Source organism: Crocodylus siamensis, chromosome 12, assembly GCF_052110815.1.
Source record: "Crocodylus siamensis isolate JL-2025a chromosome 12, ASM5211081v1, whole genome shotgun sequence".
Lineage (NCBI taxonomy): Eukaryota > Metazoa > Chordata > Crocodylia > Crocodylidae > Crocodylus > Crocodylus siamensis.
The window spans coordinates 21125748-21151327 of NC_143406.1; the positions used below are offsets into that span (position 1 = coordinate 21125748).

The 25580-nt window shown below is 53.2% G+C and overlaps 1 protein-coding gene across 2 annotated transcripts; it reads right to left on the reverse strand.

Annotated features, from left to right (window-relative positions):
• Positions 1 to 442: 442 nt before the first annotated feature.
• Positions 443 to 25512, reverse strand: LOC149854750 (uncharacterized). 2 transcript variants are annotated; one of them, XM_090024352.1, is made up of 2 exons: positions 25379 to 25512; positions 443 to 3753 (listed from the first exon to the last, which is right to left on the reverse strand). In XM_090024352.1, exon 2 carries the CDS (start codon positions 3205 to 3207, stop codon positions 1804 to 1806), a length of 1404 nt encoding a protein of 467 aa, XP_089880478.1. In that variant the 5' UTR covers positions 3208 to 3753; positions 25379 to 25512; the 3' UTR covers positions 443 to 1803. The 2 variants fall into 2 exon arrangements, with proteins under 2 accessions (XP_089880478.1, XP_089880479.1); XM_090024353.1 differs by lacking the exon at positions 25379 to 25512 and adding an exon at positions 6993 to 7040.
• Between the last annotated feature and the right edge of the window lie 68 nt (positions 25513 to 25580).

The following is a 25580-nucleotide window of genomic DNA, read 5'->3' on the forward strand; positions in this document are numbered from 1 at the left end:
GTCAATGCCTGCACACCCAGTACACATACATGGATCACTAATTTGTATATTACACACATGATAACATATATACATATACATATACTAACCAGTTCACACACATATCACCCACCTACACACACACACACAAAGGTGAGTTCCTAACTTGGATGGTAAGGTATGTATGTGTGTGTGTTTGGGGCACCTATGCTTGGGGTGCTTGGTAACTAAAAAGAACGTGGCAGAGATCAAGGGAAAAGGCAGTGGGGATGAGACAATAGTAAAGAAACAGGAGTTTGCAGGCAGAGAGGAGCTCAGGACAGCTGGAGCCACAGGGGCATGGGACAGGTGTTGGAGGTGGTAGTGAGCCAGAAGCAGGAGAAATGAGACAGAAGTTAGAGGGGTGAGGAGCAGAGATTGGAGCAGGGCCAGAACAGTAGTAAAGCAAAACTGAACTCAGAGGTCCAAATAACAGTTTAATTAATTGAACACTGTACTGTACGGCTTCATTCCTATGCACACTCACACAATGGTCGTAGGAGAAAGAGACTTGGTGGAAGGGCTGGAGTACAGGTAGTGGAAGACAAACAGAGCCCAAGTCCTTGGTTGAAAAGAGGGTGGGGATGACAGCTACCTATCCAGGCTGGGAGGGGGTCCTCGATGGTCAGTCGGGGTCTTTCTCCAGCAGGTGTTGTCCAGAGGGGGGTCACCAGCAGGGCCTCTGGGTTGGTAGGCAGCGTGACATGAAGCAGGTCTGGCCTAGGTGAAGATGCCGTCCCAAGAAGTCAGTCTTCACTACCCCTTTTTTATGGGGCAGACTACCTTGGATCTATGATCATTGTGTTTTACTCATCCACCCACTCTTTTGTTTCACGCATTCAAGGAAAACCATGGGAAAGGTTATAGAATTGCAACATACTTACACAACAGGGCATGAGAACAAGATGGGAATGGATACTTGACACCACTTTACAGACACAGGCCTAAACCATACAATATTAACATGAAACAATACAAATCAATGCACAAATGATAGGAATACAATATAAAACAGTAAAAATCAATACAAACATAACAGAATACTATTTACAATATATAAAAAGGGGCTTATTACAATAAAAGATGAACAAGACAATACAAGAACATCTTAACTTACCTAGTACTACTTGAAATCACTTATACGGGATAGAAAGGGCAGAGAGAAAGTCAGAAATGGTTTGGGGAGGGAATGCATTTTAAAAAAAACAAAACAAAACACAAAACTGGAGGTTTTGCTACAAGACCACAATAGGTCAGCATGTTTTAATGCTATGGATCCCTATTTGACATCTTTGGGTTTATCTTGTGAAGCAAGTGTGCACACCTAAATGTTAACATTTCATGGCACCTAGGGCTCCCTTGAAAAAATCTCATAGTTTCATAGTTAGTTTCATAGTTTCTAGGGTCGGAAGGGACCTGAGCAGATCATCTAGTCCGACCCCCTGCCATGGCAGGAAAGAGTACTGGGGTCAAACGACCCCAGCAAGGTGTTCATCTAACCTCCTCTTAAACACCCCCAGGGTAGGAGCCTGCACCACTTCTCTTGGAAGTTGGTTCCAGAATCTAGCCACCCTAACCATGAAGTAGTGTCTCCTGATATCCAGCCTAAATCTACCCTCCGCCAGCTTGTGACCGTTATTCCTGGTGACTCCTGGCAGTGCTCGGGGGAACAGTAACTCCCCCAATGCCTGCTGATCCCCCCTGACTAGTTTATAACAGGCCACAAGATCCCCCCTCAGCCTTCTCTTTTGGAGGCTGAACAGGTTCAGGTCCCGCAGCCTGTCCTCATAGGGCCTGCCCTGTTGTCCCCTGATCGTATGAGTGGCCCTCCTCTGGACCCTCTCCATGCTGTCGACATCCCTCTTGAAGTGCGGCGCCCAGAACTGGACACAGTACTCCAACTGCGGCCTGACCAGTGCCGCATAGAGGAGGGGGAATCACTTCTTTGGACCTGCTCGAGATGCATCTGTAGATGCATGCTGAGGTGCGGTTGGCCTTCCTAACTGCCTCCCCACACTGCCAGCCCATGTTCATCTTGGAGTCCATGATGACCCCCAGATCCCTTTCCGCCTCCGTGCTGACAAGAGGGGAGTTCCCTAACCTGTAGGTATGGTGCCAAATGTTCCTCCCGAGGTGCATCACCTTGCACTTGTCTGTGTTGAAACCCATCCTATTCTCGTCCGCCCACCCTTGTAACCTGTCTAGGTCTGACTGTAGCCTGTTGCATCCTTCCAGTGTGCCCACGTCCCCCCACATCTTAGTGTCATCAGCAAATTTGAACAGGGTGCTTTTTACCCCCTCGTCAAAGTCACTGATGAAGATGTTGAACAGTGCGGGCCCGAGGACCGAGCCCTGCGGAACGCCACTGCCCACATCCCTCCAGGTTGAGAAGGACCCATCCACCACCACCCTCTGGGTGCAGCCCTCCAGCCAGTTGGCGACCCATTTGACTGTGTGGGTGTCTACACCACAGCCCCCCAGTTTCTTAATGAGAACGGGGTGAGAGACAGTGTCAAAAGCCTTCCGGAAGTCCAGGACGACTATATCCACTGCTACCCCTGCATCTAATGATTTGGTGATCTTGCGCTGGATGGTGAATTCCAGCAGGCGATGAGCGCTGTCACCCAGGTGGTCGAGTACCCACAGCCCCCTCACCAGGTCATCTCCCGTGGCCAGCACTAGGTCCAACAAGGCGTCTCCCCTGGTGGGGCTGTGCACCTCCTGGGTTAGATGGAGGTCCTGCACTCTGGCCAAGAACCTACATGAGCGTTCAGACCTGGATGACTGTTCTTCCCAGCAGATGTCCAGGAAATTCAGGTCCCCCATGACTACCACATCCTTAGCCTTCACTACCTCTGTGAGCTGACCCAAGAATTCCTGGTCAAGCTCTTCTCCCTGGTTGGGAGGTCTGTAGTAGACTGCCACTCGACTGCCTTGTATTCTAACCCAAAGCACTTCACAGTGCCCCTCCCCTGACTCCTTGCTAATTAACAAGGATGTGTATTCCTCCTTAATATAGAGCACCACGCTGCCACCTCTCTTTCCTATCCTGTCCCTCCTGTACAGCCTATAGCCCTTGACATTCACTGCCCAATCATGCGTTGTGTCCCACCACATTTCCGTAATCCCCACTATGTCCAGGCTGGTGTCAGCCAGCAGGAGGGTGAGTTCCTCCTGCTTGTTGCCCATACTACAAGCGTTTGTGTAGAGGGATTTGAGGCCTCCTGTGGGTGTGTGTACTGACCCCCTAGTCCCAGCGTTACCCTGGCCCCTCTCTCTTACCTGTTTATTCGCTTCGCTCGTTGGTCTAGGCTGGGCTGTAGTTGTGGGTGCTGTTTGGTCTGGCAGTCTGATGTTTCCTCCACCCTCATCTTCCCCTTCCCCTGACAAGCCTAGTTTAAAGCCCGCCGGAGGAGGTCCGCCAGCCTAGAAGAGAACACACGCTTACCTTTAGGGGAAAGGTGGAGCCCATCCCATCCCAGCATGTCTCTCGTCGTGATGTGCTGGTCGTGGCTGAGGAAGCCAAAGCCTTCCTCAAAGCACCATTCCTGTAGCCACCAGTTGGTCTCTGTGATGCACGTTTCATGCCATCTGCCTCGTCCACTCACTGGCAGGATGGAAGAGAAAACCACCTGTGCACCCATCTCCTTCAGCACGCACCCCAGAGCGTGGTAGTCCTCCATCAGGCGATCAGGCGATCTCAAAGCATCCCAGAGTGCTGCAGCTTAAGAGTTGCTGTTATAGACAGAACAGAGAGGTATAAGCTTTCATAAGCAGTCACATATGATGTGATATCAACCAGGGCAAGCTGCTGTTACTAGATATCATTCCTGCTATGCTTGGTGACCTGGGGAGGTTGGACCCATCCACAAGCACGCCTTGGAGATTACACCTGATGTTGACACAGGCTGAAAACCCCAGAGTGCAGGCAACAAGGGGCATTCTGTCATTGCTGTCATAGGCTGTGTTTATGAGCAGCACCATCTGCAGTAATTGTTCCACTGTGCTGCACTCACTGCCAACAGCCCAGGGTAAAGGAACCCTGTCAGCATATGGCAGGCTGCAGAAAATGGAGGAAGATCTGCCTCCCTTCCCTTATCTCAGAAAAGCTAAATGAGACCTGGGATGAGAGCACACAGAGGGTAGGCTGTCAGGAAAGATGGAGTCCTAGACAAAAGGGGCTTAAATGTGGGTTATCAGAGGGGCCAGAAAGGGTGTGCGCTGGTTCATTCTAATATGGGGTGGGCAAAATATGTCCCAAGAGTCAGATGGATGAGGCCACGAGGCCATTCTATCCAGCCTGCGGGGAACCTAAAAAATTTAGAAAATGAGTATTTCTTTGCCCTTGGTTCCTGTAAAAAAAGACAGGAACCAAGGGCAGTAGGACCCAGGGGAAGCCCGGTGGGCTCCCACAACAGTAGGGTGCACCTGGCTCTGCCCCTCCAGCAGGAAGCCCCATCAGGAGCTTCTGGCCTGGAACCACATGGCTGCCCCATGCCAGAACTGCTGGTAAGGGGGAAGTGTGGGGGAGGACCCTGGGCAGGGAAGGAGCCTGGGGAAATGTGGCCTGGGAAAAAGCTGAGCGTGGACGGGGGAAGCAGCCCCTTACCCACCCCATGGCCAGAGCCCCGCACTGCAGCCGCTTGCAGCCCACGTGGGGCTGCCTGTGCCTGCTCTAGACAGCCTCATGTGGGCTGCAAGTGCCTGCAGCAGGGAGTGTCAGCCATGGAGTGGGGGAGGGGCTGCTTCCCCCCCACTCAACTTTTCCCTGGGCTCCCTCCCTGCTCCTTCCTGGCATGGAGGAAAGCAGCCCTTCTCTGCCCCATGGCTGGCGCTCCCTGTTGCAGCTGCTCGCAGCCCACATGGGGCTGTCTGGAGCAGGCAAAGGCAGCCCCAAGTGGGCTGCTAGTGGCTGCAGTGCGGTGCACCAGCCACAGGGCGGATGAGGAGCTGCTTTTCCCCATGCTCAGCATCAGCTTGTAACCCAGCTCTGCTGCCAGCCTGGGTCCCACGTTGGCTTTGGGCTCACCTATCGGGGCGGAGCATTACAACAGCCGCTGTGGCCCCCCTACTTGCTATGCGAGCAAGCTCCAGGTGGGCAGCAGCAGCAGCCAACACTACATGGTAAGTGGGGGGGCTGCAGCTGCTGCCGCCACACGCAGCTCTGATGGGTGAGCCCAGAGCCAGCGCTAGGCCTAGGCTGGTAGCAGAGTTGGGTTACAAGCTGATGCTGAGCCTGGGGAAAAGCGGCCCCTCACCCACCCCATGCCCGGCACTGTAGCCACTCACAGCCCACATGGGGCTGCCTGTGCCTGCTCCAAACAGCCCCACATGGGATGCAAACGGCTGCAGCAAGGAGTGCCGACCATGGGGCAGGTGAGGGGCCGCTTTTCTCCAAGCTCAGCATCAGCTTCTTCCCTGCTGGCGAGCAGGGGGTCAGGCTGTGCTCTGCCCCCCACCTGTACCACAGGGCTGGGTCACACTGGGAGTGAGTATTGAGGGAGCCAGTGGGAACATGGGGCCCACACCAGTGTCCCGGGGCCAGTACTGGTGGGACCCAGAGCAGGGCAGCCATCATACCCAGCCCGGCTCCACAGACTCCTGCCAGCCTGTGCCCCACTTTGGGCCCACTGGTGCTGGCCCTGGGACATTGGTCCCAAGATGGTGACCAGGGGGATGGGCACCTGTCAAGTGGGGGGGCTACCCATGCGGCCTGCCAAAACTGCGTAAGTGGCCCTCCGCCTGAAATAACTGCCTGTCCCTGGTCTAATACATGATAATGAGTTTTGGCTCCTGAAACAGCATTTGTTTAATAGTGCCAAAGGGTATTGGTTTGGCTGTCACAAAAAAGAAGCCACCAGCTTGCCTAGGACCAGAAAAGCAAGCTTTCCTCATGAAGTGCCCTGCCAACTAGGCGTGTAGTAAGCGGGCCCTATTCGATTTGGATTCAGCTTTGGCCCAAATCTAGAATAGTCATTCAATTAATTGATTTGGACCACTGTCCCTGAATTGATTCAGCCAAATCCTATTCTGAAGATTCAATGCTGATTCAGAGAATCAGGGATGCGGACATAGACGCAGCTTTAAAAGTTTTTTCTACATACCTCAAGGTACCAGCGCAACTCGTGAGTGCTGTGATGCTGGGGTGCATGGAGTGTCCCACAGAAGTGGTGGGGGGTCCACTTTTGGTCTGCCGGGGAGCCAAAGCTCATTGTCATGTATTAGGCTGGTGTGGGCAATTATTTTGGGCGGAGGACTCACCCATCAGAGCTGTGTGCAGCGGCAACAGCTACAGCCCCTCTGCTTGCCACGCTGGGCAGTGTTGGCTGCTGCTGCCCACCCAGAGCTCAATTGTGAACTGGGCAGCCCAGAGGCAGTGATGGCAAACACTGCCTAGCACGGCAAGTTGGGGGCCCGCAGCTGCTGTTGCCACGTGCAGCCTCGACGGGCAAGCCAGCACGGGACCCAGGCTGGCAGCGAGGCTGGGTTACAAGGTGGTGCTGAGCACAGTGGGAAATAGCAGCCCCTCACCCGCCCCATGGCTGGCACCCCATGCTGCAGCCTCCTGCAGCCCATGTGGGGCTGCCTGTGTCTGCTCCGGACAGCCCCGTGTGGGGTACGAGTGGCTGTAGCAGGGAGTGCCGACCACGGGGCAGGGAAGGGCTGTATTCCTCCATGCCAGGAAGGAGCAGGGAAGGAGCCCAGGGAAAAGTTGAGCATGGGGGGTGGGGGAAGCAGCCCCTCCCCCACCCTGTGGCTGATGCTCCCTGCTGCAGGCACTCCCAGCTCATGTGGGACTGTCTGGAGCAGGCACAGACAGCCCCATGCAGGCTACAAGCGGCTGCAGCATGGGGCACCAGCCACAGGGCAGGCGAGGAGCCACTTCCCGCACCCCCACACTCAGCTTTTCCCAGGGGCCACATTTCCCCAGGCTCCTACCCTGTCCGGGGTCCTCTCCCCCACTTCCCCCTTACCTGCGGTTCTGGCGCGGGGCAGCCATGTGGTCCCAGGCCAGAAGCCCCCGCTGGGGCTTCAGGCCAGGGGGGTGGGGCCAGGGGGCCCCTACTGTTATGGGAATCCACCGGGCTTCCCCTGGGTCCTAGTGCCCTTGCTTCCTGTCATTTTTACAGGAACCAAGGGCAGAAAAATATTAATTTTCTAAATTTTTTAGGGACTGTGCAGGCTGGATAGAATGGTCTCGCGGGATGCATCTGGCCCACGTGCTGTATTTTGCCCACCCCTGGATTAAAGGGTCCTCTGATTCAGTTCAGATATTTGGCCACCAAATTGGACTGAATCTCTGCTGAATTGAATCAGAGACTGAAGCTTCTGCAATTGCAGACAGAGCTTCAAGCAAGGTGTTGATGGTGATTTAAGGCAGCTTGCATATGGTGTCCATGTTGATGGAGCAGGTCTGATTGAGGATGGCACTGAAATGTTCAGCCCACCTCTGGAGGACCTGGGCCTTGTCAGTTAGCAGAGTGGTCCCATTGGCAGACAGCAGAGGGGAGGATCCAAGGATCTGCAGACAGCCTTTAGGGCATCGAAGAATTTCTTTGCATCATTTCAGTCAGTGTAGTGCTGGATCTTATCTGCTTTGTTCTTCAGCCATGTGTCCTGCATCTCTTGCAGCTTGCATTGAATTCCATATTGAACTGTAGGCATGCTGTGCTGACGCAGACTTATCGTAGAGGTAGGCTCTGTGGAGATATTGTTTCTCTTCCAGCAGCTGTTGCATCTCCTCATCATTTTCATCAAACCAGTCTTGGTATCTGCAGACGCTTGGTCCCAGGGTCTTAAGAGCTGCAAAGTGTAAAACTTCACGGAGCTGCTTCCAGTTGGCCTTGATGGAGCTGGAATGGAGTGGTGTAGCGTGAAGCTGATCTTTTGGATGGTTCACAAAAGACAGCCTGCTGCTGTTGTTTATCAGCCCTGCAGTGTTGAGGCACTTCAGTCCACTTTGTCTTTGTGGACACCATCTGGTTTGAATAGTGATCTTTAATGAGGAGATGGTAAGTCGATGATCAGTCCAGCATTCGGTGCCACACTGCTTTGGTTACATGGACATCACATCTGCCCCCCTTCAGATAATAAGCGCTGGTCAGGTCGGATGATAAGACAGTCAATGAGATGCCAGTGCTTGGAACAAGAGTGCATCCATGAGGTCCTCTTCCGATTGGGGACATGGAACACAATGTTCGTAACCAGGAGCTCATGCTCAGCACATAGTCTGGGTAGGAGAAGACCATTCCTACTGCAGCTTCCAACACCATCCCATGCTTGACAGTCAGAGCTAATCCTGATGTTGAAATCACCAAGGAGGATGAGACAGTCAGACTTTGGTACAGCAGCAATCACAGAGTTGGTCATTGTAGGGGTGTATGCACTGATGACAGTGGCTCATTTTTTGCAGAGCAGGGGGAGTTTGAGCACCATCAGTTGGTCATTCACTCCTTTAGGCAGGTAGGTCAGCTTCTTGATGAGGCTGTTTTGTATAGCACAGCCGACATCTGCTTCCTGTTTGGCTTCGCTGCCACAACCACTCCAAAAGAATGTGTAACCAGCTTTTGCATCTGTGAGCTGCCCTTCATTAGGTAGGCGAGTCTCACTGAGGGCAGTGTTCTAGATGTTGCTTCTGCCCAGTTCTCTCCCAATGAAGGCAATTCTCCTTCCAGGTCTGTTGGTGTTTCCATCGATCAATATGCATACATTTCATGCACCTGGCTTGAGGGGGATTAATTTAATTCCTTTTCAACTGCTGTAGTGGGACTCCTGCCAGCCACGGTATGCTAGCCAGGGTGAGGTGAAACAGACAATGTTTGGGGCACCTTTTCTAGTCCCTTCCTCATTCTAGGAGGTGAGAAGTGCAGTCCTGAATAGAGCTGCTCAGTCACTCAGTGGGCTGCCGAGTTCTACTGCTGCTTCTGTCTAGTAGAAAACAACTCAAAACCCTGATCCACCTGCATGCAGGTTCATGGCTACAGCTTCCAGTGTGTCCATACTTACTTCTTCATCACTGGCCTGTCACCACAGGGTTTGTGCTGGATGTGAGTTGCATGAAATTTGGATCTGAGTGAGAAAGAGTTGTTCAGCATTGGCCTCACTCTCTCATCTGAGCCAATTGGTAACCAGCAGCAGAACAGTGTCAAGACAGCTGGAGATTGTACTAGTGCAGCGGATGACCAGGACACCTTTTGTGCCTTGCCCTGCTCTGCGTGATCTACAGCACATTCCTGTACCGCCATCATGGCCATGGGACCATACAAGGGGCTTATCTGCCCAGTCAGCCGGAGTCAGACTGGAGTGTCTGAGAGAGGTAGCACCTCCAGAAAAAGAGTATGTTATGTTTGCCATACTCCAGTTTGCCCCAAGGGTGCCCTGGTGAACAGTTGTTCACCAAGCCCTTGATGTACACCTCTGATGTAGCGATAAGCTACTACCAATTCCCCTCTTAGCTTTTTTTTCTTCAGGCTGAAGAGTCCCAAATCCCTCAGCCTTTCCTCATATGGCTTGCCACACAAATCTCTGATCATACAGGTGGCCCTTTTCTGGACTCCCTCAAGCTTTACCACATCCTTGTTAAAATGCGGCACCCAGAACTGAACACAGTACTTCAGCTGCTGCCCCACCAATGCCAAGTAGAATGGGAGAAACACTTATTTGGTTTTGCTGGAGATGCAATGATTGATGCATGCCAGGGTACTGTTGGCCCTGATGGCTACAGTGTCACACTGCCAACTCATGTTCATACTGTGCTGTCTTATTACCCCCAGGTCCCTTTCTTTTGTAGTGCTGGTCAGGTCAGCATTGTCAAGCCTGTAGGTGTACAGGGGATTATTCATCATCAGATGGAACACCTTACATTTCTCAACATTGAACATCATCTGGTTCTGGTCTGCCCAACTTGTCAGCCTGTCTAGGTCTGCCTGTATCTGCCTTAAAGATCTGCAGGTATCTTCAAGCGTGACCATACTTCCCCAAAACTTGGCATCATCTGTGAACTTGGCCAGTGAGCTCTTCACCCCCATATGCAAATCATTGATAAAGATGTTGAACAGTACTAAACCAAGCACCAACCAGTGCAGGACACCACCCGCCAAGCTAACACATCCATTCATTAGAACTCTCTGGGTGCGTCCAGACAAGTGCGCATGTGCCATTTGCAGCATCTCAATGCCCTTTAAAAAAATGTTCCCTGTGCTGCAAATTGCAGTGTGGGGGCAAAATTATCCAGGGGTCAAAAAATACCCTGGGCAAAAAAAGTGGGGCCAGAGCATAGTCCCTGACCATGTCCTGAGGCAAAAGAGGCTTGGGTCCTCCACAGAGCTGCTCCAGCAGTCAGCTAGAGTGTCTTTACAGCTGGCCTTCACCCCAGTGCTGAAACATGCTTCCTGTCCATGTAGGAAAGGCTGTGCGCTAGCTGCAGGGAGTTGAACCCAGACTCTGTGCCAGTAAGTGGGGGGGAGGTGTGGAGGGGGGAGGGGACCCAGTGGCCCCCATCCCCCACCCGCTCCCCCAGCCCCCCAGATCATTGCCCTGCCTGGCTCCATCCCTCACCTGCTCGCCCAGCCCCCCCAATGGCTGCCCCATCCAGCCCCAGCCGGCTTCCCCAACCTCCCCTCCCCTCCCAATGGCTACCCCATCCAGCCCCAGCCCGCACTGGCTTCCCCAACATCCCCCGCCACCGCCCAATGTCTGCCCCATCCGGCCCCAGCTTCCTGGTACTTAAAAAAAAAATCCTGCCCTCACCAGCTGTAGCAGAGGCCATTGGGGCCTCTGGGGCCTCATGGCAGAACCGTCCCCACACAGTGCGAGGCAGTGGGGATTGGCTTCGGTTGCCTGGCACCCATACTGCCACTGTAAAATTGTGTGGGTGTAGTGCAGCTCAGCAGGGTGCCACATGGTGCCCCACGCTGTCTGACAGCATGGAGCTGCTCAGGCTGAGCATGGGGCGGCGGGGGGGGGGGAGCTCTTCCCCAAGACCCCAACAGCCACTGCTACAGCTGGTGAGTGCAGGGCTTTTTTTTAAAGTACTGGGACACTGGGGCCAGGCGGGGCAACCATTGGGTGGGGCAGGGGGAGTGGAAGAGCCATTGGGGATGAGGCCAAGCAGAACAGTGATCCAGGGGGCTGGAGAAGCAAAAGGGGCTGGGACCAGGTGGGGGGGTACATGGGCCCTGCAGGGGAGTAGCTCCTGCAGGGCGCATGTAGCCCCTGTTGCGAGGGCAGTGCCCAAAGGGGGCAGAGGAACTGCCCCTCTTTAGCAGCCCCCCCACCAGTCACCCCCCCCAAGATCCACCCATATACATCCCCCACCCTCCTTCCCACCCCATTCCTTGAAACCCCACTTCCCCCCAGCACACACCCTGCTGCCAGACAGAATGACATTTGCTGGCAGGAGCTGTGGCTACAGGGGATGCTGTCCCCACATCCTGGTTAGTGAAGGAGTCAGGGGGAGCTCTAACTGTTTTATGATAAGGAAACCAAAGGCAAACACCAAAACATATAGATATTTAGAATTCATTTTATTAGGATGATAGTGATACTGGTAGGCTTCCAAATTGCTTAAACACTGTAGATATATCAATAAAAATGTGCAGAACTGATCGCTGTCTCTCTGTCTCTCTATATATAGTGGTCTTTTGTTTTAACTGTGGAGGAATATGGATTTTGGGGTATTTTACAGAGTGACTTTGGGATATTTTTAATCAGGGAGCTTCCAGTTTTCAAATATGGAACACCAGATTCTTGTTAGGAAGGCAAGTGGCAGGACCCAGGCAGAGGTGTCCGCTCAGAGTGGCACCCAGGACCCAGATGGAGGTGGCTGACTTCCTAGCCAGTTGAGGCCAGGAGGACATGCTTTGACAGTTCAAAGCAGGCCACCACACTTGGAACATCTTTTGGGTAATAGCTGCTGGAATGGCTGGGCAGGGGCACACATGGCAGTAGTGCTGCACAAAGGCCAACACTGCAGCCACACGCACTGGCAGCTGGCCCAGAAGGGCAGATGCCTCTTGTGGTGAGCCAGTAGGGGGCGCTTTTGCATTGAGCCACTTACCTTTTTGCGCCCGCCTACCTTTTAGGCTTTGAATGCCTCCCTAGGGGTGCCTTATGCTTGGCTGACCCCTTTTTCGGAGCACACTTGCTAGTTTGGGGGTAACGTTGCCGCAACCACCCTGAGAAGAGATTGTTTTGGCCCTGTGTCCTTGGGGAAACACAGGCCTAATAGTTTGACAGGTACTTGACCCAGTACAGGCACTTGGGGCACTTCCCCAAGTTAGGGGACAAAAAACAAAATTTCCCTTAGTCCGCAGACCTAAGGGGTTTTTTAGGCATAATTTAGACCCACCCCTTAATAAGTTTTTTACACCAGTTAAAAAGGAGAATTTTATTGATTACAAGGGGTAGGGTAAACTAGGGTACAGGATTGAGCAATATTTTAGAAAATTTAAAGAGCAAACAGTGTGGCTGAGGTAGCCTTTTGATTATGCATTTGTGTTACTGCCAGCTAAATATTTAATTAGATTGAGTAGCTTACTTACAAGCATCTTTTAGAGGCTGGTGAAATTTTTTTTTGTAAGCAGGCGGTTTTTAGTTGGTGAGTTTGGTAAACTTTAGATGGTAAAGCTTTTTTGTGTTTTCCGCACGGCTGCTGCTTTACCTTATGGCCGAAGAGAGAGACCGCCTCCTTCCCCCCCCAACTTATATAGCCCCCGTGACCTTATTTACCTGGTTTAGTGGAGGCCAGCACCTGTTGGCTGTTAGCCAACCATTTTGAAATACATTACTAGTAGCCAGGCAGACTTTAGCCCCCTAGGTAGATGCCCCTTACTTAGGTAGCCGATACCAGTCATGTAGGCAGAAGGAGCAGGTTTCCCCCCTCCCTCAGGAATGCAGCCAGCTTAGGTTACCTAAAGAGACAGGCTGAAACCAAAATCTCTCCTCTGTAACACCTCTCCTGCTGTGCAGTCTCCATCCAGGTCTGGCAGATGCACAGACTTGGGGCCACATGCTGTCACAGGTGGCAGCAGGTCACAGCCAGGCAGCAGCACCCACTGCCAGACTGCTGCAGGGGGTAGAGGGATGCAGGAAACTCTCAGGGCTGCTTCAGCAGTCCTGCTAGCACAAGGGGTAGTTGTCTCCAGTTACCAACTGGCCAGGCCCCAGAAGCTCCCGTCTATTAGTATCTTCTAGAGATCTTGGGCCTTAAGGCCCACCTAGTTGACTAATAGCCCCCATTATGTGGGGCCAAAAGTTGAAAGATAAAACTGATTTTTTTTTTGTGGGACAACTAAGGAAAAAACAGGAGAGAAGTGACATGGGGGGGGGGCAGGTCAAAGATACAAAATGTGAAAATAAGTTCTCCAGAGGGGAACACTGAGCAGAGCCCCCTGGGCCGCATCCACAGAGGCATCCAAGGGGTCCTCAGAGGCATCCAAGGAGCCGGTGGACACCACCCACCGATGCTCTGCTCCAAAACATGCATGGATAAGTAAGAGGAAAGCAGCTCTGTAGTGCCTAAGCACCTATCCAGCCAGAGCCTCCTTCCTGGTCAAGTACAGGGCCCACTTGGCCAGGGCCAGAAGGAGGTTAACCAGGAGGTCCTGGGAGTTGGTGGGGCCACAGATGGGGTGACCAAAAACAAGAAGGTGGGGGATGAAATTCAACCAGAACCTCAAGAGGAGGCTCTGGAGGTGGAGGGGCTGCAGTCTGGCCCACTCGAGGTTATGTGCAGGGTCTCCTTCTGCCCGAGGGCAGGGTCTTCCTCTGCCACGTAAGGGGCAGGAGACCCAGGTGTCCATGAAACTCACCACATACATGCCCATGGCAATGGCACCATAGAGGAGCCACCAGCTGAGGTCCCCAGTGGCTCATGGGATGAGGGTGGAGTACAGACTCAGCCACTGGGGTGCTCGAGCCACACCCTCGCTGAGCAGGTCCCACCACTTGGTGTCTGGGTGGGATGCAAGGATGGCATGATGGACAGTGCAGTGCACGACCATGTAGAGGTGGTGGTGATGGATGGTGGAAAAGTGGACCAGTCTGGTGTCTTCCAGAGTGGGGAGCACCATGAAGTCAGGCAAAGTGCCAGCCCCACAACAAATTCCAGTGGGCTGAAGGACACAGGGGGGCAGGGACCACTGTTACACAGGACCTGGTCAACAAAGGCAAAGGCATTGGGTAGTAGGGCAGATTTCACTTCCTGGACCACACGGCAGATTGCATGTGTCATGGGTAGACCTACGCATTGGACCAGCATAGCAGGGTCTACCCACTCCTACCTATCATAGTCCAGGAGGTCTCCAATATAAGTGACACCAGCTAGGATCAACCTCTGTCTGGTCAGGATGGATCATGTTAGTCAGCACGGACTAAAGGCAGAGCAAGATGGCCTTTGCTACCACCTTGTAGTCCATGCAGAGGAGGGACATGGGATGCCAATTCCTTAGGTTGCGGGGATCTGTCTTTTTTGGCAGGAGGGTCAGCACAGCCCTCTGACATGACGGGGGAGTTCTCCACTTCCCTGGGATTCAGCCCAGACCACAGCAAGGTCCGGGCCAAGGGCATACCAGAAAGCCCGGTAGAATGCAGAGGTCAGCCCGTAGATGCCCGGCACTTTTGTTGCCAGGCATCAGGTGGAGGGCAGCCAAAAACTCAGCAAGAGTTTGAGGAGCCTCCAGCCAGTTCTGATCACTCACACTGATCTGCAGGAGTCCCTCCCATAGGGTCTGACAGGCTTTGGCATTGGTCAGATCCAGGGGAAAGAGCTCTTCATAGAAGCCCTGCACATGCTGGCGCATCTCACCTGGGTCCATGAGTGGGGTATTCTCACCCACCAGAAGGCAGGTGATGCAAATCTTGGCTTCCTGCCTCCTCTCCAGGGCATAAAAGGAGCTCGATGTGCAAGCGGACAAACATACTACGGGTGCAGTGGTCATCCAGAGCATGAAGCTCTTCCCACCTCTCCTGACACTCTCTGCAGAGGGACAGGTTGGTTGTGTCGGTGGCCAGGCATCTCTCTAGCTCTAGTACTTCCCACTTAAGCTGCTCCCAGACCACCTCCCTCTACCAGAGTGTGCCCTTGAGTGTAGCCTCAGCAAAAAAGCCAGATGCGCACCTTCCGCACATCCCACCATTTCTGAGCCAAGGGGAAAGCTGCCCGTTGCTCCTGCCAGGCCAGCCAGAGCTCCTGGAAGGCCTCCCTGAAGCCCACATTCTCCAGCAGGCTGGCACTGAAATGCCAGTAGGCCAACCCCAAATGCCCATGCCCCAGCATGGCCTGGGCCCAGGCAAGGTAGTCATCACTGAAAGGGGTTGGCTGGATGCCAGAGGAGTGGGCCCAAGCAAAGTGTGGCAAAGAGATATAAACCTGGTCTAATGTGGAGTGGCATGCCTACTCCTCCCCCACCCTCACATAGGTGAAGGCAGGGGGTTTGGTGGGGTGACAGGCATGCCAGACGTCCACCAGGGAGTAGTCCATCAGGATTTCCTCAAAGATGCCCATGGTGGCCTGGTTCTACTTCTTGTCCGACTGGTCTCGCACATCTAGGGTGATGTTAAAGTCCCCACCAAGGATTGACACTCGCAAGGGTTGAGGGTACCAATACATGTGGCCACCTGGTGGAAGAAATATGTGGCCACCTGGTGGTCATAAACTCCTGCAAGACCATTTCAGGCTGGACATAAGGAAGAATTTCTTTACTGTCCGAGCCCCCAAGGTCTGGAACAGTCTGCCAGCGGAGGTGGTTCAAGCACCTACACTGAACACCTTCAAGAGTAAATTGGATGCTTATCTTGCTGGGATCCTATAACCCCAGCTGACTTCCTGCCCTTTGGGCAGGGGGCTGGACTCGATGATCTCCTGAGGTCCCTTCCAGCCCTGATGTCTATGAAATCTATGAACTCTATAAATCTATGAAACTCCAGGTCGCTCGCAGGGGTGTACATGTTCAGAAGATTCAGGACCAGCCCCTGCACCTGGACCTGGAGGTGCAGAAGGTGGCCTGGCACCACCTCAATGTCCTGGAGAACCTCCAGCTACAGGCCTGGGAAAAACAGAGTGGCCACCCTGCATGAGGTGGCTGAGAGGTGACTAAAAAAGACCCTGCTTCCCCTTTCCAGCAGCCAATTTGGTTCGTCGGCTGGAGTCATCAGGGTCTCCTGCAAGAATACCATGGGGTACCCTCCCTCCTGAAGGAAGGAGAGCACCCAGCACCTTTGCAGACCCTTCCTGCAGCCATGTATGTCAAAGGTCATGATCTTAAACAACCTCATGGCTGGGGAGGTGGAGTAGATGGTTCAAGCAGGGGTTTTGGTGTGGGGCCTGCTGGTTTGCATAGCACCCTCTCATACATATAGAGGGCATCTGTGAAGCTGCAGGCCCACCTATAGATCTTGGCATTGCAGCTTTTGGGCCCCTTGCCTTCCCTCGCCAACACCCTTGCAGTTGTGAGGATGATGTCAAAATCTCCCCAGCAATCCAAGGCTAGCTGAACCTGGCTGGCAGACCAGCGCATGTAGTCACAGTCAAGAAATGCAAGTAGCTCATCCCTGGGGACCACTGGGGCCGAGAGGTCTGCAGGCTCCATGGAGCCTGCTGGTTCTCAGGTGTCCTCCTCCTGGTCCTGGGGCTCAGAGGGCTCCTTAGGCACCATCTGAATCCCCCAGACCACCAAGACCCAGGACTCTGGTTGGGATTGGGAGAGCTCTGCAACCCACTGGGACAGGGTGGGGGTAAGAGTGGGGGTGGGGCTCCTACAAAAGATGGTGGGGTAGAGCTGGAGCCCTGGGGGGGTCCATGCAGGGTCCCTGACAAGATCAACCCATTGATTAGGGCAGTGGTCTCCAAAGTGGGGTTCGTGCACCCCAGGGGTTGCACAAGACGATCCACTGGGGTGCGAGAAGAAAATATTAGAACTTCTATGTATATTTATATAAATATACATATATTGGGGGTGTGTGCTCAAAAATTTTTTTACTGATAGGGGTGTGCAATCAAAAAAATTTGGAAGCCACTGGATTAGGGGACCCCACTGCAACTTGCTCTGGTGTGGAACTATGGGGCAGGTTGGAGGTGAATTTTTCCTGGGACAGCAAGAGAAGAGACCCACCAGGCACTGGGGTGGCTCCAGCATCTGCCTCGGGGTACTGGAAAAGGGGACCTCCTCCCTCAGGACTCACCAGGGTGATGTAAAAATCACGGTTCGTTTCTTTGGAGGCTCATGAATAATAATCCTTAGGCACCCATTGTTGGTAATACAAAAGGTATATATTTGCAAATACGGTCAGAGAGAGAAGACAAAAGACCACACTCTCTGCCCGCGGGGAACACTTCTCAGCAGGCTTTTATCCCCTCTCTCCTGAGCATGTGTACAGAAGCAGGAACTCCTACAACTCATTTCCGGTTCATACAAACATATATGAAATGACGTCACGTCATACATCGCATGTGCATTATAATTAACTACTTAAGTATGCGGGGCGGATAGGCTTATATGTATTAGCTAATTGCGCTTGCTCAGAAAGTACTTTAGGTTACAAAAAGTTCAAACCCAAGGACAAGATGGCAATTACTTTTATCTAGCCTGAGAAATGTAGGGGGCATGAAAGGAAGTGTGATTTAGTGTAACAAAGAGATAGTAAATTTGCAGAACAAAGAGAGAGTGATACCTTAATACAAAGAGCCCTTAGTAGCTTTTTCTTCAATCTCCCCCCCTCCTTCTCCCACCAGGGAGAGCGAGAGCTGGCAGCTGTGCTGTTCTAACAGCACTATTGATAATGCATTTTTAATAATATTTCTAACAAGGGTGAGCCCCAGGGCCTCTGTATCGCCCAGATCAGAGGGAGGAGGCTCTGCTGCCAGGTCTTCCTTTGGGTAGGCCACAGCCTCAGCCTTGGTGCCCATGGTTTCAGGGGTTAGGCCCTGGTCAGCAGAATGAAGGGCTTCCTCCAAGGATTCCTGTCTGGGGCTATTCAGCAGCCCTGAAACCTCCTCCATGGGGATCACCCGACTGATCTTTCCCAGGGGTAGGGTGTCAGGCACAGCTGGGGAGGCCCCTGAAGGCTGGACTGCTCCTTCCTCCCCCCTCCCTCGTGTGGTGGTCTTGGGAGGGGGAGAGAAGTCGTCCATGTCAGAGGGTTCCAGCTGTGCTTGGGCCTTCCTCTTGTCTTTATGTCCAGAGGGGACCTACACCCACTCAGCCATGGTGGTCATCAGGTGGACAAGCTCCAGCAAGAGAAGGTGAGGGCTGGGGGAGGCAGCCACAACGGGGGTATGACTAGGGGCAGGGAAGCCCTGCTTCGTCTCTCCCCACAGTTGCTGGTGCCCTCTCTGGGACTCCACTAAACTTGGTTGGGGGTGGGGTCCCTTGAGCTCATGGTGGGGCTTGTAGTTGTGGCTGGGGTGCCAGGGGGGTGGGGTGCCAGTGGTAGAGGCACCCCTCTTTCCAGTGGGACCCACAGATGCCCTCCCCACCTGGCCTATGGGGCACTCATGATGCGAGTGCCCTGGGGCAGGGCACTGGAAGCACCGCAGGTCCCCCAGTGTATAGAAAATCCTCACCAGGGCCCCCTGATATGGAATTACCAGGCACCCCTCAGACTCCAGCCGCACTCCTGCTGTCAGCTGGATCATGACCTGGTGACGGAAAGAATGCACATGGCGGAAGCCAGGGTCTTGGCATGCCGGTGAGAGATCCACCACTGGGGAGATAACTCTCCCCAGGGTTTGGAGCTGGGAGGAGTAGGGCCCATTTGGGGATATAGAGAGGGATGGAGCTGAGGACCACCTTGGTCCCCAGCTCTTCCAGAGGCTCAAGGAGCACATATTCCCCCTCCACCATGAGCCCCCTCCCCACTGCCTTTTGTGCAGCAGCCTCCGAGGCAAGAAAAAAGACCCCCTTACCATGAAAGCAGGAGGCTGCCACAATCTTAGGGGCGCCCACTACCCAAGACTGGGCCTGCATCCAGGTCACAAAGTGCAGGTTCTCCCACTTGGGCAGCTGGCACTTGACCCCATGCCTGCAGGCGAGTGCTGGAAAGGGAGCCCCGCTGCCCGAGATAGAAGGGCTGGCAATGGAGGGTCCAGGCCCCCTGACTTCAGGTCTCCCCCTAGCTGCCTGTGCATAGCTGCGGTTCTCCCCCAGGGGGCCACGTTGGTGGGGCCGGGGCTAGGGCCAGGGCCAGGGCCAGGCTGAGTGGGTGTGCTGGCTGGTGTAGTGCACCTGGTCCCCTCGGGTGCTGGTGGTCTAGGCTTGGGGGCAAGGCCCTTGCCCTTCCCACCCCCAGCTGTGGAGGAGGCTGAAGAGAAGCCCTTCCCACTGCTCTTGCCCTTGGTCCCTGATGACAGGAGGGGTGGCTTGGGAACCCCTCGGGGGGGAGGCCTGGCCAGGGGAGACCCCCTGGCCGTGTTGGCTCCCTACCAGAGTCCCACCTGCCCTTGCAGCAGAGGTTGCAGGCTTCTCCACCCCCAGAGGAGGTTGGTTGGACTCTGCTTACGGGGTGGAGGCTGCAGGGGCATGCAGAAAGCTCTGTGGGGGCATCTACCCCCCACCCCCAGAAGGTTCCTGCCCTGCCATTGTTTCACATGAGGGCAGGGAAGACAATAAAGAAAAACAAAATATTCCATGGGGATGGTGAATCTAGTAGGGACAGGCTGGGGTTGTGGGGCAGAAGAGGGGTAGGGAGGAATGGGGCCACAACCCCACAGGAAAAAAAACGGGAGGCCTATGCTTAGAGAATGTGGGGGAGGGGGAAAAACACACACACAAGGGCTGGGGAATCTCGAGCTGGCTTACTCAGCCACACAACAAACACCACGTCAGGGGGCGTGGACCACACAAGGGCAAAAAGACACAGGGAAGGCTGCTGAGGCAGATGAAAAAGATGGCTGGAGTGGTGGAGAGGCTTTGTTTGTGGAATATCTATCTAGAAGCCCCTCAGGCCTCCAGCCAGGTGCTCAGCAGCAGAGCAGTAGGCAGCAGAGCAGTAGGCAAATCAGGATCAGATGCAGTAAAGTAGCTGTGGGGGATGGCAGGAGCAATCAATCAATTAGGAAGTAATCCAGTTCAGGAGCCAGGTAGGGTTATTTTTCCCCAAGTGGCACAACTTGCACCTCACCAAAGTGCATGTCTGGGCACATGTGCTGAGGCAAAAAGCCTTGGCTCAAATTTGCACTGGTTCTATTTGGCTGTTGCAAGCGCATGTGCTGTATGGGTGGACGTGTTCTCTGGGTTCTACCCCAAAGCCAGTGTCCTATCCACCTGACTGTCTTGCAGTTAAGACCACAGTCTTCAATTTTCTCAGGAGAACATTGTGGGATACAAGATTGAAAGCTTTTTGGAAGTCAAGGTACATAATGTCAACCTCCTCTCTCTTGTCCAGGTGGCGAACCACCTGAGGAGGTTGGTAAGACAAGATCTGCCTGCAACAAAACCATGCTGGTTGCTGTATCCTACCTTCTGCAATTGACTCCTTAATGAATTTTTACAGGCCTATAGTTTCCTGGGTCCTCCCTCCTTCCATTCTTGAAGACAGATACAACATTGGCCCTGTTCCAGCTCAGGGACCTCCCCAGAGCACCACAAGTTTTGGAAGAGATTTGCCAGGGGTTCTGTGATTACTTCCGTTAGGGTGACAATATTTGGAGCTTGGGGAGCATTGGATTTGCAGCTGAATACAAGGCTATACCATGTGGCCTAGCAAAAGCTGCTGACCACAAGGCAGAATGATATATTAAAAGTATATTCCAAGATGCTTAGGCAAGCAGATTTTACTTATGAATGCTTATGCTAAGCCAGCCATTTGCTTATGCTAAGTAACCATCTTAACTGGGTCAACCATTTTCAAGTGAGTCTGTGTAAGTCTGTGTGCTGTGAATGAGGTGAAGTCTTAGGAATGTGGAAGATGGTACAACATGGAACAGAAAAACAGATTGGAATATGAAAAACAACACATAATTGGTAACAGGATCCAAGATGCAAAATGGTAAATGGTGATTGGTGAAGTTCCCAGGTGTTAGTCAAAATCCACCCATTGACCAAAGAAGTAAGTTCATGGCCTTGGACATGTGCTCATAGCAAAGAGGCATGTAAATGAATGAAATGCATAGGCAATTCCATGCTAATGAAGCAAGCAATAAACAGAAGCAGAGCTTGAGATGGGAGGAGAAATGGGTGGAACAGAAGGAGGAACAGAGGTGGAACAAATGTTAATAAGCATGAACCAAAGTGTATAAACGTGGAAAGAACTATTGTTTATTGTAACTCCCCAGTTTGCTGGTTTTTTGGGAGCAAAATGTGTGTCAGTACTGAGAAAACATCTCGGTGGTGCTTTAGTTCAAAAGTGCACTGTCACCATTTTCTGCGTGTACATTTTGCCACTTATACAACTGCATGCAGCACACTGCAGTTTGCCTCAGCTCGCATGCAGAGCAGACTTGATTAATCAGTGAGTAGAAGCCTTCTAAGAGCTCTAGGGTCAGGAGGAGGAGCTGCTGGAGCTGACCAATACCTAAAAAGCTCTTGGTCCTGCCAAGAAGCTGTGTACTCTGGTTGGGGATGAGGTGGTACTGTCACCGGGCTTAGGGTGAGTGCGAGCGGAGCACAGTGAGGGCTGCCTCAGGCAGGAGTGGGTGGGGCTCAGCCCCACGTGGAGCACCTTGGGGGCAGCAGCAGGCCAAATACAATCAATTGGAGGGCTGTATTTTGCCCACCTCTGCTCTAGGGTACATTAAACCAAGCTAAACCCCCACCCCCAAGCACCAGACTACACCTGAGCAAGTGAAGGCCACCTCTAAACTCAGAAAACCAAGACAAGGAACACCTCCTCCTGCCTCTAGCTCCCAGCTTTTACCTAAAAAAAACAGCCTCAAGTGTCCCCAAACTAAGCTAACTTGCACTCTCCTGAGCCCTGTAAGGAAGCTGTACTGTACCTGTACCATGAGCCCTATGCTCTTCCTCATAAGGTCCCAGGCTGGACTACACCAAGCTAAGGTCTCCATAAGCCCCAGGCTACAAATGAAGACACCCACCAAGATTCCAGCTGTCTCAGGCCAAGCCAATGCCCTCCCCCCACAACTCTCTGAAATGATGTAGCACCCAAACAGGATGCCATGTCATTTCCTCCATCCATCCCTCTGACCCCATTAGTTTTCCTAGACTGTAAAAATCAGCATATCGACAATGGAGGGTGGGAAGGGGGTACAAAGTCCTCACCCTAAAGCAGCCTGTGGGGCTGGTAAAACAGTAGCTCATGGTTTAGGGAATATGGTGGTTGTCAACCTGAATAGGCTGTGCCACGTGAACTGATGAGCAGGGCCAATGTCTGATGTTTGAGAGTTAAAAATAGCAGACAGGGACATATTTAGTGTCCCACTTTGAACCCTGTACTCCCTTCTCAGGTTGTGCTGGGATCACAGTCCTGTGGGGCAGTCTTCAGGGGTTCAGAAAGGGGTGTCTCCCCAGCTGGGTGAGTGTTTCAGACCTGGTTGATGACTAGAACAGAGCAAAGAGGCAGCCTCAGCATTTAGGCCGCAATCCTGAAAACAAGTATGTGCTCATGAATGACTAGTGCCTCCCAAGACTGGGGAGGCACCATGGCAGTGAGCGGGGACTGCCCACAACTGCTGCCAGCGGTGTTGGTGGCAGCAAGCAGCAACCGTCCGCAGCCGCCAACAATGGTGTCTGTGGCAGGGGGGTAGGGTGGTGAGTGGTGAGTGGGGACCGCCTGCAGAAGCCAGTGGCAGCTTCAGCCAATCTCAGGGGCAGCATGTTCCCCTCTCCCACCCCCGTGGCCTCCGCTATGTATCGCCTATATATGTGCTTGTCTTTGCCTGTATGAATATAGTTTGAAGGAGAGTGGGCCAGGAATTAAGCTAAACAAATGCTTATATGTCTGTAGGACCTGGGTCTGCCTGCCCAGACCTGAGTACCAGGATCACAGGCACTCTGTGTTGTGTGAAGGCACATAAAGGCAGCCAAAGTACCTCTTTGTAAATCCCAGCTGGGATCCCTCACGTGGGCACTGTGGGGACTGCTTTGACACCTGCAGGGAGATGGTGAACATAGTTTTGAGTGGTCTCTACATGAATGCCTCTGCCATCAGACACCCACAGGTCAGTACTTTGGCTTTCTGTGCAGGAACCAAGTGCTTGTGCTTGTGGAAGCTCACTTGATCCATGTTGCCCTGACAGTGATGTAGCGTGTGGGCCTGTGTCTGACAGCAGGGCTGCAGAGGTGCATGAGACTTGCCCATTATAGGCACAAAGAGCCACAAGCACAAGTTGGAAGGATTCCTGCTGGTTCCAGAGCCTACAAGCATTCAGCTGTAGCAAGAGGACTTGGACTGGCCTAAAAACACCTCTGCTTGGTTTGGGAACATCAGCCCCTCATGAATACCATACCGCAGTCCCTGTCCCCATAGCCCTGTACACATCCTTCCACTGCAGGCCCCCCGCTCTTGGCACAGGATTGTTTGATATCAGAGACAGTGCTGACAGTGACAACACTTGTGGGTCAGTTCTGATGAGGGCCAATACCCTTAAGACCTAAATGACCCCTGCTAAACTCCTTATGCATGGAATAAAAGCCAGGTCTCCAGATGGGACGGCTCAGGGCTCTCCAACGCCAGAGCAGCCAGGTCCTGAGGTGCATCTCCAGCACCAACCCTGCCTCAAGCACTGTAGGGCTCTAGAGGCAGCTCGGGCACTCTCCCAGACCTGGATGAATACAATCCCAAGACCTCTACTCTGGCTGGTGGTTTGCCCAGCTCTGAGCATCCTGTGTATGGGGCCCAGCCTCACTTGTGGTCTCTCTGAATAAATCAGGCCAGATTGCAATGCATTCCCCAAGGCCCACTCTTCTGTATAGGACAAGTGGAGCTTGTCCCCCAGGACTACTGTTTGCACTGCCCCAATCTGGTTCCTTGTAGGAACCATCAGACACTGGGACTGGACAGCCAGTAGTACTGGATGGAGCTCCTACTGAATATATGACACAGGGCCCAAGGCTATCTCTGCCATCATGCAACTCTGAGTGAAATCCCTCCCCATGTCAGCAGCAGGTTCAGCAAGCTCCATCCCAGGAGCAACATAGCGCTGCCCCCATTTCCCTAGCACCACAGCACTTGCCTCTAGAGAGATTTTGGCAAAGCACTGCCCAGCCTGGCTGCTGATACTGGGCGAGAGCTTTCAGAAACAGCCTCTGGAGTGCCATCCTCTCCAGGCAGGGGCCGGCATGGGGAACCGTTCAGGAATGACTAAGAACTTCATCCTGCCCCACTGTAAGGGTATGCACAAACCCACATGCATGTGTACACACATGCTCTTTCACTTGTACACTCACACAGATTCACAGGCATATGGATTCCAATAATATAAAAATGTGCATATGCACACATGTATGTATAGCACAGAATCATAGAAAGTGAGGGCTGGATATGCATTCAGACACACTAAAGGACACATGCACATTAATGTCCACTCAGACCAGGTCTACACTACAAAGTTTTGTCATAATAATTTCATTTGCTATAGGCAAAAAAGGGTCCCGTCCCCTAGCCAATGTGGCTATGCAGGCAAAAGCCATAGCACAGAGGTAGCTCTGCCAACAAGAGGGCTTTGACATGGGTTTTTTGGGAACTTATTGGTAGGTAATCTTCTCTGGATGTATGCAATGTCTCCACAAGGGGGTGCTGTCAATTCAGTGGCTGCCGTGTAATCTGGGTTGATCACACTGACTGCACATGTGTAGTGCCTCTAGAGGCAGTGGGAAGGGTAGCTGCAATGTGAACCTGCCAGTTTGGGTTGTAGGTGTGCCTTATGTTGGGAAAAGCTTTCCTGGAAGCTAGGCTGCTGACCTGAGGAAGTGTTTGGACTGACTGGAGCCCATGAGGGCTGGAATTTGAAGCCCATGGAAAGTCTAGATATTGTTGGGGCAGCAGAGAGGGTTCCTCCCTGCAAGGAAACTCTGGGCATAGTGATAGAGTGGCTGGAGGAGGCCTTTGCCATGGAGACCTGCTGGGAGCAGGCCATAGCTGTGCTCATGTTTCTGTCCAGCAAGTATGTAACCCTCCCAGCTGCCCAAACCAGTGCTGTCACCCTGGTGCCTGTCCCCAGAGGAGGCTAGGGCTCTTACTTCCCTCAACACAGCACTAAAACAACCCCAGAGTTTGCCTGCAGGAAGCTGCCTGGTCTGGAGCAGCTGGTCAGAGCCCTGAACTTACCTGGGAGCCGTCTCCCCTGCACAGCCAGGATGACACGACAGCGGGGGCACTGCTCTCCTTCCCCTCACTGCTCTCCGAGCAGGGGCTTACAGCATCACTGCTCAGCCTGTCCCTTGCAGCAGCCGCGGGCACTGCTTACCTTGGTCCCCGCTGCAGCAGACACCTAGCTGGGCTCAGGCCTGGCTGGTCGGACTGGAGCTGAGCTGGCTGATCACACCCAGGAGCTCAGTGCCAGAGCAGCAGCCTGCTGCCCCGACCTGCTCTGCTCTTCATCCTGGCCTGGGTTACCCCCGCGCACTTCACCACTCGTTGGCCCGCGGCGCCTGGCACGGCGGCGCCCT